The 13,987-nt window shown below is 37.1% G+C and overlaps 1 protein-coding gene across 2 annotated transcripts in view; it reads left to right on the top strand.

Annotated features, from left to right (window-relative positions):
• THNSL1 (threonine synthase like 1) overlaps positions 1 to 13,637 on the top strand; it is a 52,145-nt gene extending 38,508 nt beyond the window's left edge. For both annotated transcript variants that reach the window (XM_053713933.1, XM_053713932.1), the window contains exon 2: positions 10,461 to 13,637. In XM_053713933.1, coding sequence (XP_053569908.1) covers positions 10,537 to 12,711 — 2,175 coding nt within the window. In that variant the 5' untranslated portion in view covers positions 10,461 to 10,536 and the 3' untranslated portion in view covers positions 12,712 to 13,637. The remainder of the gene's footprint in view (positions 1 to 10,460) is intronic.
• The last annotated feature ends 350 nt before the right edge of the window (positions 13,638 to 13,987 follow it).

Raw genomic sequence — 13,987 nt, 5'->3', positions numbered from 1 at the left:
GGGCAGAAGTCTTCATCCAGACGGTATCTTCTATCTTCATCCATCCGGCGCGGAGCGGCTTCATCTACAAGACATCTGGTGCGGAACATCCTCTTCTTACGAAATCTGCTGGAAAATGAAGTTTCCCTCCAAGATAGCGTCTCTTACGTTCCGATTGGCTGATGGAATTCTATCAGCCAATAGGAATTATAGGGGAAAAAATCCTTTTGGCTGTTGCAATCAGCCAATAGGATTGAGCTCAATCCTATTGGCTGATTGCAACAGCCAATAGGATTTTTTTATGGATTTCGTAAGAAGAGGATGCTCTGCGCCGGATGTCTTGAAGATGGACCCGCTCCGTGCCGGATGGATGAAGATAGAAGATGCCGTCTGGATGAAGACTTCTGCCGTCTGGATGAGGATGGATGTCTGGTCTTCGAAAACTGTAAGTGGATCGTCGGGGGGGGGGGGGTTAGTGTTAGTTTTTTTTTTAAGGGTTTATTAAGTAGGTTTTATTTTTAGATTAGGGTTTTGGGCAATGTAAAAGAGCTAAATGCCATTTTAAGAGCAATGCACATCCAAATACCCTTTTCAAGGCAATGTTTAGCTTAGGTTTATTTAGATAGGTTTTTATTTGGGGGGTTTGGTTGTGTGGGTGGTGGGTTTTACTGTTGGGGGGTTGTTTGTATTTTTTTTTACAGGTAAAAGAGCTGATTTCTTTGGAGCAATGCCCAGCAAAAGGCCCTTTTAAGGGCCATTGGAAGTTTAGTGTAGGCTAGGGTTTATTTTATTTTGAGTGGGCTTTTTTATTTTGATATGGCTATTAGATTAGGACTAATTCATTTTTATTTTTGATATTTTGTTTTTTATTTTGTGTAATTTAGTGGTTTTTTTGTAATTTAGATAATTGTATTTAATTATTTTATTTTATTGTAATGTTAGGTTTTATTTTACAGGTAACTTTGTATTTATTTTAGCTAGGTAGTTAGTAAATCGTTAATAGCTATTTATTAACTAGTCTACCTAGTTAAAATAAATACAAACTTACCTGTGAAATAAAAATAAAACCTAAGATAGCTACAATGTAACTATTAGTTATTTTGTAGCTAGCTTAGGTTTTTTTTTTTTTTTTACAGGTAAGTATTTAGTTTTAAATAGGCATTATTTAGGTAATAATTGTAAGTTTTAATTTAGATTTATTTTAATTATATTTAAGTTAGGGGGTGTTAGGGTTACGTTAGGCTTAGGTTTAGGGGTTAATATATTTATGTAGAGTTAGTGATGTGGGAGGCCAGAGGATTAGGGATTAATAGTTTATTTTAGTATATTTCGTTGTGGGGGGCTTGCGGTTTAGTGGTTAATAGGTTTATTATAGCGGCGGTGTGGACGGACGGCAGATTAGGGGTTAATCTTTAAATAGTGTTTGCGATGCGGGAGTGCAGCGGTTTAGGGGTTAATAGGTTTATTATAGTGGCGGCGGGATAGGGGTTAATATTTTTTTTTAATTGGCGGCGATGTCGGGAGCGGCAGATTAGGGGTTAATAAATGTATTATAGTGTTTGCGATGCGGGAGGGCCTCGGTTTAGGGGTTAATAGGTAGTTTATGGGTGTTAGTGTACTTTTTAACACTTTAGTTATGAGTTTTATGCTACAGCTTTGTAACGTTAAACTCATAACTACTGACTTTAGATGGCAGTATGGCTCTTGTGGTTATAGAGTATACCGCTCACTTTTTGGCCTCCCAGGCAAAACTCGTAATACCGGCGCTATGGAAGTCCCATTGAAAAAGGACTTTTTTTAAAAGTGCGGTACTGACGTTGCGTGATGGCCAAAAAGGTGTGCAGTACACCTATACCTACAAGACTTGTAATAGGGGCGTGAAGCATAACGATGCTTTTTCACTCATAACGCCAAACTCGTAATCTAGCTGTTTATTAAATATGAAAATTGCATAAATATGATTTTACATGTTTTCATCTACTTGACTGCAAAGGGCTCCAATGCACTTCTATATATGTCTATATATGTATACATATGTATGTGTATATATGTTTGTAAATACATGTATACACTGTCAGAAAAAATGTGCAAAAATTGTACCTTTAGGGGTACAACAGCTTGTCACTGGGGCAGTACCCTCAAAGGTACACCTGCTGTACCCTTTAAAATGGGTACAAATTGGTACCCTTGCAGATTGCACCTTTTAACGGCAAATATGTACCTTTGGTGACTAGATTGGACCTCAGTCCTATGGTACCATATTGTACCCTTAAAAAATGGTGCAAATTTGGCCTTTTAAGGGTACTGCCCCAGTGACAAGCCCTTTGTACCTCATGATGGCAAATTTGTACTCAACACAGCATATTACAAATGTTGTTCCATTACATTTTTTATATAACATTCGATATGCATGCATTCATTTAACGATTGTGTACTTTTTCAGGCAGCAGTATTACAATAGCCACACTGCAGCTTTAAAAAAAGGCTTGTATACTTAACTGTAGTCATGTAGCAATTCCAAAGACTGCTACAGAACCACCTGATTGAGCCAGACCAAACAACCAGTTCCAAAAAGAGCTACTCAATGTGTTTTATATCACTCTGCACTAGACTCTAAAATTACCCCATTTAATTTAGGGTGACATGCCACATAAAACATAAATATATAGAAAACAACATAATAATAAAATATAACTCTAACAAAAAGAAGGGGGATTCGGGGGAGGGATAAACGATAAAACTCACAATCTATTCATTGAATTGTCACTCTATGCAAAATATATGCAAATGAGTATATTTCCCCAGTACTCATTTTGATGATGAACCTTCTACCAATAGATGGAGCTGTGTTACATGTCATGGAACTTTCAACCAACAGATGGCGCTATGGCATGTCACACAATGTCCATGTATGTGACTGGGGAACGGTTACAATTTTATTTTAATTTTTTTTAAACTGGTTCTTAAACAGCTCTTGTTTATTTGAAAACATTTTTTTTCTTTGTAATTTTAGTTAATACATTTGCTTTATGTTTAAGAGTTAACATCTTGATGCTCTAAATATAAACATTAAAATGTTAAGTTCTTGTTTGCTATTTAGAACCAGCAACACAGTATCATTGAATATATGGGTTATTAAAGGGACAGTTTATTCTAAATTAAACTTTCATGATTCAGATAGGGCATGAAAATTTAACCAACTTTCCAAATGACTTTTAGCACTAAATTTGATTTGTTCCCTTGCTGGTATTTTTCAAAAGCTAAACCTAGGTAGGCTCAAACTGATTTCTAAATCGTTGAAAACCGCCTCTTAGCTCAGAGCATTTTGAAAGTTTTTGACAGTTAGACAGTACTAGTTCATGAGTGTTATATAGATAACAATATGCTCACTCCCATTTAGTTATTTAGGAGTCTGCACTGATTGGCTAAACTACATGCCCATCAAAAGCACTGAGATAAGGGGACAGTCTGCAGAGGCTTAGATACAAGGTAATCACAGAGGTAAAACATATATTAATATAACTGTATTGGTTATGCAAAACTGGGGAATGGGTAATAAAGGGATTATCCATCTTTTAAACAATAACAATTCTAGTGTAGACTGTCCCTTTAAGTATTTTGTTTGCTTTGCCTACTTCTTGCATATTACCAACAACAATTGAACATAATTATTTTGCTGTACAACATGTATGTTGCATTCATTTTGGGCGACTGACAGTTATGTGAATATTAATAATAGAGCTGTACAAATGATATGGACTTGCAGGGTTTGGCAGCCTTGAACCACCCATCCCCCTCAACCTTTTAGTCACACAAGTGATTGTACCTTTTTGGGGGGTTAAATGGTACAGTCATGGACCCTTTGACAGTTGGAAACCTATTTGTACCTTATTTACCGCTAAATGGTACATATTAGTTCCTTAAGGTGCAATTATGATCCATTGAGTGTTCAACCACAGCAGTTGTACCCTAAGGCATCTATTTATCAACCCGTCAACTTACTTGCATTCAACGGCACCAATACGCTCGCGTAAGACCGCCTAACATCGCTGCCGCGGACCTGAATACGTTCTCCAAAATTACCAAAAAAGCTGTGAAAAAGCCGCACACCAAGTACAGGGTGATGAGCAGCAGACTACTGTTAACTAACAGTCATCGATCTCGCTGCTCTTTGGCTTTTTCACAGTTTTATTGGTACCCTGTCACTAAACACCCACACTATACTATACTGTTTTACCCCCTATACCGCTGCTCCCGGAGCCCACCGCAACTCTAATAAATGTATTAACCCCTAAACCACCGCTCACAGACCCCGCCGCAACTAAATAAAGTGTTTAACCCCTAAATCCCCACTCCCGGAGCCCACCGCCACCTACATTATACTTATAAACCCCTAATCTTCCACCCCCTACACCGCCGCCACCTACATTATACTTATTAACCCCTAATCTGCCCCCTCTATACTGCCGCCACCTACCTACATTTATTAACCCCTAATCTGTGGCACCCAACATCGCCTCCACTATATTAAATTTATTAACCCCTAAGTCTAACCCTAACACCCCCTAACTTAAATATAATTTAAATAAATATAAATAAATATTCCTATCATTAAATAAATTATTCATATTTAAAACTAAATACTTACCTGTAAAATAAACCCTAAGATAGCTACAATATAACTAATAGTTACATTGTAGCTATCTTGGGGTTTATTTTTATTTTACAGGCAAGTTTGTATTTATTTTAACTAGGTACAATAGTTATTAAATAGTTATTAACTGTTTAATAACTTCCTAGTTAAAATAAATACAAATATACCTGTAAAATAAAATCTAACCTAAGTTACAATTACACCTAACACTACACTATAATTAAATTAATTCCCTAAACTAAATACAATTAAATAAAATTATCTAAAGTACAAAAAACAAACACTAAATTACAGAAAATAATAAAGAAATTACAAGATTTTTAAACTAATTACACCTAATCTAATCCCCCTAACAAAATAAAAAAGCCCCCCCAAAATAAAAAAAATCCCTACCCTACACTAAATTACAAATAGTCCTTAAAAGGGCCTTTTGCGGGGCATTGCCCCAAAGTAATCGGCTCTTTTACCTGTACAAAAAATTACAAACCACCCCCCCCAACATTAAAACCCACCCAATCCCCCTTAAAAAAACCTAACACTAACCCGTTGAAGATCACCCTAACATGAGAAGTCTTCACCCAACCAAGCCAAAGTCCTCAACGAAGCCGGCAGAAGTGGTCTTCCAGACAGGCAGAAATGGTTCTCCAGACGGGCAGAAGTCTTCATCCAGACGGCATCTTCTATCGTCATCCATCCGGCGCGGAGCGGCTCAATCTTCAAGACATCCGACGCGGAGCATCCTCTTCATCTAACGTCAATGACTGTTCCTTTAAGTGACGTCATCCAAGATGGCGTCCCTTCAATTCTGATTGGCTGATAGAATTCTATCAGCCAATCGGAATTAAGGTAGGAAAAATCCTATTGGCTGATGCAATCAGCCAATAGGATTGAGCTTGCATTCAGCCAATAGAATTTTTCCTACCTTAATTCCGATTGGCTGATAGAATTCTATCAGCCAATCAGAATTGAAGGGACGCCATCTTGGATGACGTCACTTAAAGGAACCGTCATTGTTCAAGAAGACGTCGGATGAAGAGGATGCTCCACATCGGATTTCTTGAAGATGGAGCCGCTCCGGATGGATGAAGATGGAAGATGCCGTCTGGATGAAGACTTCTGCCTGTCACGCTAGGGTGATCTTCAAGGGGTTAGTGTTAGTTTTTTTTTTTAAGGGGGGATTGGGTGGGTTTTAGAGTAGGGTTGGTTGTGTGGGTGGTGAGTTTTAATGTTAGGGGGGTTTTAATTTTTTTTTACAGGTAAAAGAGCTGATTTCTTTGGGGCAATGCCCCGCAAAAGGCCCTTTTAAGGGCTATTTGTAATTTAGTGTAGGGTAGGGCTTTTTTTATTTTGGGGGGGCTTTTTTATTTTGTTAGGGGGATTAGATTAGGTATAATTAGTTTAAAAAATCTTGTAATTTGTTTATTATTTTCTGTAATTTAGTGTTTGTTTTTTTGTACTTTAGATAATTTTATTTAATTGTATTTAGTTTAGGGAATTAATTTAATTATAGTGTAGTGTTAGGTGTAATTGTAACTTAGGTTAGGTTTTATTTTACAGGTATATTTGTATTTATTTATTTATTTTTTCTTTCTTTTTTTTTTTTTTTTTCTTTTTTTCAGCCCGCTTTACATCGCCGGCTTCCAAAAAATTGCTAAGTGTATTATGTTATCAAGTAAACATGCAACACGTATCCATCATAGTACATATTTGTATTTATTTTATCTAGGAAGTTATTAAATATGCATCTATCTATCTATTGGGTTCTTGTAAAGCGCGGCTATTCACCCGTAAGGGTCTCAAGGCGCTAAGGGTTGCAGTTCAGTCAAACTTGCCTGTAAAATAAAAATAAACCCTAAGCTAGCTACAATATAACTATTAGTTTATATTGTAGCTATCTTAGGGTTTATTTTACAGGTAAGTATTTGGTTTTAAATAGGAATAATTTATTTAATGATAGGAATATTTATTTAGATTTATTTAAGTTAGGGGGTGTTAGGGTTAGGGTTAGATTTAGGGTTAGGGGTTAATAAATGTAATATAGTGTCGGCGACGTTGGGGGCAGCAGATTAGGGGTTAATAAATGTAGGTAGGTGGCGGCAGATTAGGGGTGTTTAGACTCGGGGTACATGTTAGGGTGTTAAGTGTAAACGTTACCATAGGAATCAATGGGATATCGGGCAGCAGTGGACATGAGCTTTCGCTGCTTTCAGACTCCCATTGATTCCTATGGTATAGGCGGCGGATTGAAAACCAGGTACGCTGGGCCGGAATAATGGTGAGCATACCTGGTAGAAATTTGATAACTAGCAAAAGTAGTCAGATTGTGCAGAATTTGCATTCGGAACACCTGTATTGACGTAAGCATCGACCTGTGCTCGCCACAAATACGCTGCGGAATTCCAGCATATTTGTGGTTGACGGCTTGATAAATAGATGCCTAAGTGTTCACAAACGGACCCCAACTGTACCCTTTTTTCTGACAGTGTACACACATAAATAACAAATACAAATGTACTTACATGCACATAAATAAATATATATACACATGCATACATATACATTTTTAGACGTGTATGTTGTATGTATCTCTATGACAAAGCCCTTTGCAGTTTTTTTTTTTGTTTTTTTATAATATTTTTATTGAGGTAAATGAAAACATATACAGTGCAAGCAAAATAGCCAAAACTTAGAAATTACAGCACATTGATAGAATAATGTACAGTCTCAGAAACATATCAATCCAAAAGTTAAGTAGGCAAAAATAGCAATAACCTCATTTTTCCAATTATATTATTCCCCTCTGGAAATAGTATGTCACTCTTGGCTCAAAATATAATAACATTCAGTGAGGGTAAATTGATCCATAGCCACTCTTGGGCTTGGTATTGTTAATGTATATATTACAGCTAATTAATAGGTATATATGAATAACTAATGGGATAGTTTCCCCTAATGATGTATATAGGCCTCTTTTGGACCTCCAAAAAAAGAAATGTCATGATGGGGGATTTCAGGGGGAAAATATGAAAATAACAAAAAGGGCCACTCCTGGATCCTAGGTACATAATGTAATAATAGGTATCCACATCTCATAAGTCATATCGTACGGGGCTACCCTAAAAATGCATACAATCTTTAGGCAGGCAAACATTAAAAGCGATAAGTAAGACGTTCAGTAATAGCACAGTTTTTCCATCTGATCATTGCTGGCCATTATAAGCATCATTCCCAGCTTATTAACACTAGGGTTAACTGTTACTATTCAACTACTCTAAACAAATCTTGCATACTGAGTGTATTATGATATATAGCTTAGAGCAAGCCTCATTCCTAATCTACTACCTCAGGACTTTAGTCGCAGACCACTATATATGGACTCCAGAGCAAGGCTTCCATACTGGGTATGATATATTATTGTAGAGTATAGCAGCAACCAAGGTCCCCTACATCACAATTCACTGGTGTAAGCATTAACGATATACACAATGGCACCCACATATGTAATTTATCAGTTATAGCAAGCCTGCAATCCCTCATAATGAATCTCAGTTTACTCGCTTTTCAAATATAATTTTAACAGTAATTAGGACTTAATTACGGGCACCATGTGTCTTGCATATACACTAGAGGGAGTCTAAAACAATCTAGCAACTCTCAATTTCAGAGTGAGTCTCAACATTATTAACAATAACAATCTCACATGAGTAACAGCAAATCAGGGGGAATACATACATAGCTCCTAGTTATACAGCTTATTAGAAACCATTAAAGAGAGGGGATATCAGCAGAGTAGTGGTTTAGCTGTTCTGGCATAATCTCTAGCCCCATTGCATAGGGAGTCTAATCCATATACGGTAAATTTCAAACCCAAATATATTGACCCTCTAAGCCTAAGCATTATAAGCTTGTGTATGCAGCATATTATGTATCCCAGTATAGTCACGCCACCTCGGCCGCTGGTTGAGCTTCATCACAATCTAGGTAATAAATAGAATTAGGGCAAGTGGTGGATAAGACAAAGACAGAATAAGGTAGTTTCTAAACCTAACATTGCAGCTTCTAGGCCTCAGTGATGGTGCTGTAGGGGTGACGCAATACATGTAGTATTAATACCACCTTAATACTAAATTTGGGGTATGGTACCTGCAAACTAAAGAATTGTTATTAGACCCTATAGGTGTAAAAGCAGTTTGCAGAGGCTTAGATACAAGATAATCACAGAGGTTAAAAGTATGTTATTATAACTGTGTTGGTTATGCAAAACTGGGAAATGGGTAATAAAGGGATTATCTATCTTTTAAAACAATAAAAATTCTGGTGTAGACTGTCCCTTTAACTTCAGGCTCATTAGCATATTTAGATATATTTTTTAACATAGGATACCAAGAGAATGAAGCAAGTTAGATAAAAAATGTAATCTGAATCATGAAAGAAAAATGTGGGGTTTTATGTCCCTTTTTTGGTGCAATTGGAGCAGTTAAATTAAAAATTCAAGCCCTCTTAGTAGTTTGTAAAAAGGTGGAGCATTGAAAGCTTTGGATGCAGTACATCTGCTTTTATGGGAAAAAAAAATATATTTAACCCCTTAACAAACAGCGCCGTACCCTGTATGACGCTGGTTGTTATGCCCTTAAAGACCAGCGTACCCTGTACGTCACTGCGGTCCTGGGCTTCTCTCTGCCACAATCTCGCTCAAAATAGCAAGATCACACTATTTCTGCATGCCTCACGAGTGAGGCACTGTAGAAATAGATTTGCAGAGTTACCGATGCAGAGAGGGCCACTCTGTGGCCCTCTCTGGATCGGACAGCAGTGGTGCCGATCGTTGGTGGGTGGGAGCGTAAGGAGGGAGATAGGTGGGCAGCCCATCGCTGGAGGAGGCAGGAGGAGGGCGGGAGTGGGTGAGACCGCTCCTCGGCCACGCTACAGGGTATAGAAAAAAAAAAACTGCTTCATTGAGGGGGAAGGAGGGAGTAGGGGCAATTAGGGGGATCCTATGTGGGAACCGTTAACAGAAAGGGATCTGGGAGGGTGGTAGTGTATTGAGGGGGGGGGGCAGCTACACTACAGAAAAAATGGGAATTTTATTTTTATTTTTTAACATTTTTTTTGTGCCAATTTTGCAACAAACTGGGTACTGGCAGAAAGCTGACAGTACCTAAGATGGTGGCAAATAGGTAGAGGAGGGAGGTATGGATAGCTTTTTGGGGGGGATCAGGGAGGTTAGGGGGGAACCTACACTGCAGCAAACATATTTATTAAAAAAGGCTTTTTTTCATACTGTCAGACTTTCTGCCAGTTAAGATTGCAGTGACAATTGTAATGTTGGGGAGGGAATAGAGTTGTTTAAAGGGGGTTAGGGATAGATCAGAGGGTGGGATGTGTCAGGTGGGAGGCTGACTTTTTTTTTTTTTTATCGCATTTGACGGTGAAATGGTGGCATGAAATATACCAAAATGGGCCTAGATCAATACTTTAGGTTGTCTACTAAAATTTTTTTTATAGTTTTGATAGGTAAATATAAAAAAGGCTCTATTTCTGTTTAAATGCAGTGATTGCAAAAATGCTAAACATTTTCTGGTCTTTTGGGGAAGTTTTTGTCTGAAATGCCCAGTCTTTAAGGGGTTAAGAAACTTGGTAGAACATCTAAACTTAGTTTGTTCCATTAGCCAGCAAATAAGTGCATTCTGCATAGGTGTAGCGACTGTAAAACTTTTGTTTTGTATCTTATACCTAAATTTAAATTAAATGACTCTATGTATTTTTGGTGTTGATGGAAGTCATAACACATTTTCTCCTATTAAAATCCTTTTTGTTTCTTTTTCAGAGCTATATTTAACATTGTTTAAGTCTACAAAAAGTGTGTGTTTAACAATTTTCAACATCCAGAAGGAAAAGCCAAAATGTCATTATGTATTTCAAAGTCTACAACAAAATTGTTTAAGTTTCTTCTAACAAGGACCTTTGCAAAACCAAAACAACGGAAATTATGTCTTTCAACCCACAGCCCACTTATTGGAGACAAAAATCTTGTTTTGATGGGACCTCCGGGTTCTGGGAAAACGTTAGTAGGCAGATTACTTGGAGAGAAGCTGGGATGCCCTGTTATTGATGTTGATGACGACATCCTTGAAAAAGACTGGAATATGAGTGTTGCTAATAAATTGCAGGATGTTGGTGACAAGCAATTTTTGGAAGAGGAAGGAAAAGCCCTTTTAAAGTTTACAGCATCTGGAAGTGTAATTTCCCTTACAGGTTCCAACCCTCTTCACACTTCTAGCATGGAGCATACAAAGAAAAATGGAATAGTGGTATATCTTGATGTTAGTACAGAAGATATTTTGGATAGGCTTGAAGGAATGAAAGTGGATCGTATTGTTGGCCAATTGTCCGGAGCTTCAATGGGTGACATACTTCAGAAAAGGAAGCGCTATTATAAAAAATGGCATGATGTCCGTGTGTTTTGTCTGTCTGGCGATAATATAGAGATAGTTGCCGACAAAGTAATTGAGGGAGTTAAAAGATACCAGGATACTGAATCTGACACATTCATTTCCACCAGATCTGTAGACCCTAGTAAAGACAAAACAAAGTACTTCAGTGATGTAGTTATTGATGGTTTAGCTCCAGATGGTGGGCTGTATGTTCCTGAGAATGACCTACCAAAGTTCTCTGCAGGAGAATGGAAAAGACTTATTAGGTCCACTTATACTGAAAGAGCCCAGATAATATTAGAAAGATGCATACATCCTGTTGATATTCCTGCTTCTGTACTGGGAGAAATTGTTGATAAAGCATATGGAGAAAATTTTGCTTGCAGCAGAATTGCTCCAGTAAGACATTTAACTGGTAATCAATTCATTCTTGAGCTTTTTCATGGGCCAACAGCATCATTTAAGGATCTGGCATTGCAATGTTTGCCTCATCTTTTTGCTTACTGTATTCCTAAAGTGTGCAACTACCTAGTGTTGGTTGCAACTTCTGGAGATACAGGAAGTGCTGTTCTAGATGGCTTTAGTCGTCTCAGTGACATTGACAAACAAAGGATTGCTGTGGCTTGCCTGTATCCTGAAAATGGAATAAGCCCAGTACAAAAAGCGCAAATAATTACTTGCCAAGGAACTAATGGGTTGGCGTTAGGAATACAATCTGATTTTGATTTTTGTCAAAATGCTATTAAAGAAATATTTAATAAATCAGATTATACTGGATTTCTCACAGCTGAATATGGAACTGCTCTTAGCACGGCTAATTCAATAAACTGGGCAAGACTGCTCCCTCAAGTAGTTTACCACGCATCATCATACCTTGATTTAGTTGACCAAGGCATTATTTCTTTTGGAAACCCAATTGATGTGTGCATCCCCACAGGTAACTTTGGAAACATATTAGCAGCAGTATATGCCAAGCAAATGGGAATACCTATCAGAAAGCTCATATGCGCATCTAATCAGAACCATATTTTGACTGATTTTATAAGGACAGGTAATTATGACCTAAGAGGTCAAAAACTGCAGCAGTCATTTTCCCCATCAATTGACATTCTCAAGTCTTCAAATTTAGAGAGGTATTTGCATCATCTTGCAAACAAAGACGGTCAATTTGTGCAACATCTGTATAATCAGTTACAGAATCAAGGTCATTTTCAACTGCAAAGCAATTTACTTAGAGCTCTTCAGCATGATATTGTTGCAGACTGGTGCTCTGAGAAGGACTGCTTAGCAGCAATTCACTCTGTCTATAGAGCTACAGGGTATATTTTGGATACACATACCGCTGTTGCTAAAGTAGTTGCTGACAAAGTGCAGGACAAAACATGTCCTGTTGTCATATCAAGTACAGCTCATTACTCTAAGTTTGCACCTGTCATTTTGCAAGCATTGAATATTGATCAAATGAAACAAAGTCCTTTAGGTCAGCTTCATATTTTAAATTCTTTTAACCCCTTACCTCCAGCTCACAGAACTCTCCTTAAGCTGAAAGAGGGTAAAAATAGCCACGTTTCTGTAGCCGACTCACAAATAGTGATGGACCACTTGGAACAATTTATACAAAATCTATTTTTGAAAGTTTACTGAAGGGTATTGTAGTTCTGATATTTCCTACAAACCAAATGTAGATAAGAAACGTCAAATAGAAGAACACAGAGGCGCCACCATGGCCCAGTACCACCAAAACAAAGAAATAAATATATAGAAGGCACTATATATACTCACAAACGTCAAGCACCCAGGTGGTGCTAGTGGGGCAGGCTGAAACTTCACAGTAGTTCAGCTCACTGATATACCTCCAAATAGATCCAGTCGGTGTTCCTTGAGAGCCTAAGATCCTATGCCTAGAAAAGAGAGAGGCAAACCAACATGGCCTAGTATTGTTTGAGCCCAGGGAGAATATAGCCCTAATGGGGCCCAGGGAGAATATAGCCCTAATTATTATATGTAGATAAGAAACGTAACCATAGTACTGTAGCTTCCACCAAAACAAATTAATGAGCATACCATGGAGGAATTTCAGGAAGGCTATTTCAATAATCATTAAAAAAAAAAAATAGGAAAGCACTTTGAAACAGTTTAAAAATAGAAGCTTCTTAAATTAAATCTATTTTCTTGGAAAATGGGTTGTTGGCCCTAGGGAAAACATGTCACTTTTTACGTTGTTACTTCCAATGAATAACAAGATGGATGGAATTTCCGTTTAAGGTTTCCTAGTAATTCTGTTATGTGATGTACTTTTAACTGTACAAACTAAATGTTATATATAATGTAATTAATGTAGAGTCAAACGGAATTGACATTTAAAGTAATGAATGTTTATTAAACAAGATTACCTTTCAATGTACATTCATTTATTTATTTTTGTTATGTACTTTATATAGTGTATAAAAATGTCTGACATTAGGAACATAAGCAGCTTCACTTTAGTAGGAAATACTAGGTGCTTTTAGTTTAGTTTTAATAGGTATGTACTGTTTATCAACAATATTAAAATGTTACTATTAAAACAATATATTGTTTTGTATTTTATTTTATGCATTGTGGCTTTCCAGTATTCACTAATACATTTACACAACATTTTGTAAAATATCAGAATAATGGTAGGTATTTAATACCGAATATTGCAAATAATACTAGTAAAAAAGCAGACTTCATGATTCTGTCACCATCATCTTCACTTGGTTCCTCATGGGTGTGGGAAAATCATAATGAACAGAAGTAAAAATTGTGTAAACGAGAGAATAAACTATTTTAGTGAAGAGTGGGAACGCTGAGTGCTGAAGCACAAATTAAGTAAACATTGCCTATCTGTTGCATCATTCACTACAGATTTCCAAACTGCTTTTCGAAGCAACATCAG

Source organism: Bombina bombina, chromosome 5 (genome assembly GCF_027579735.1).
Source record: "Bombina bombina isolate aBomBom1 chromosome 5, aBomBom1.pri, whole genome shotgun sequence".
Lineage (NCBI taxonomy): Eukaryota > Metazoa > Chordata > Amphibia > Anura > Bombinatoridae > Bombina > Bombina bombina.
The sequence above is the reverse complement of the archived record's forward strand: the minus strand, read 5'-3'. Positions and strand labels throughout refer to the sequence as shown.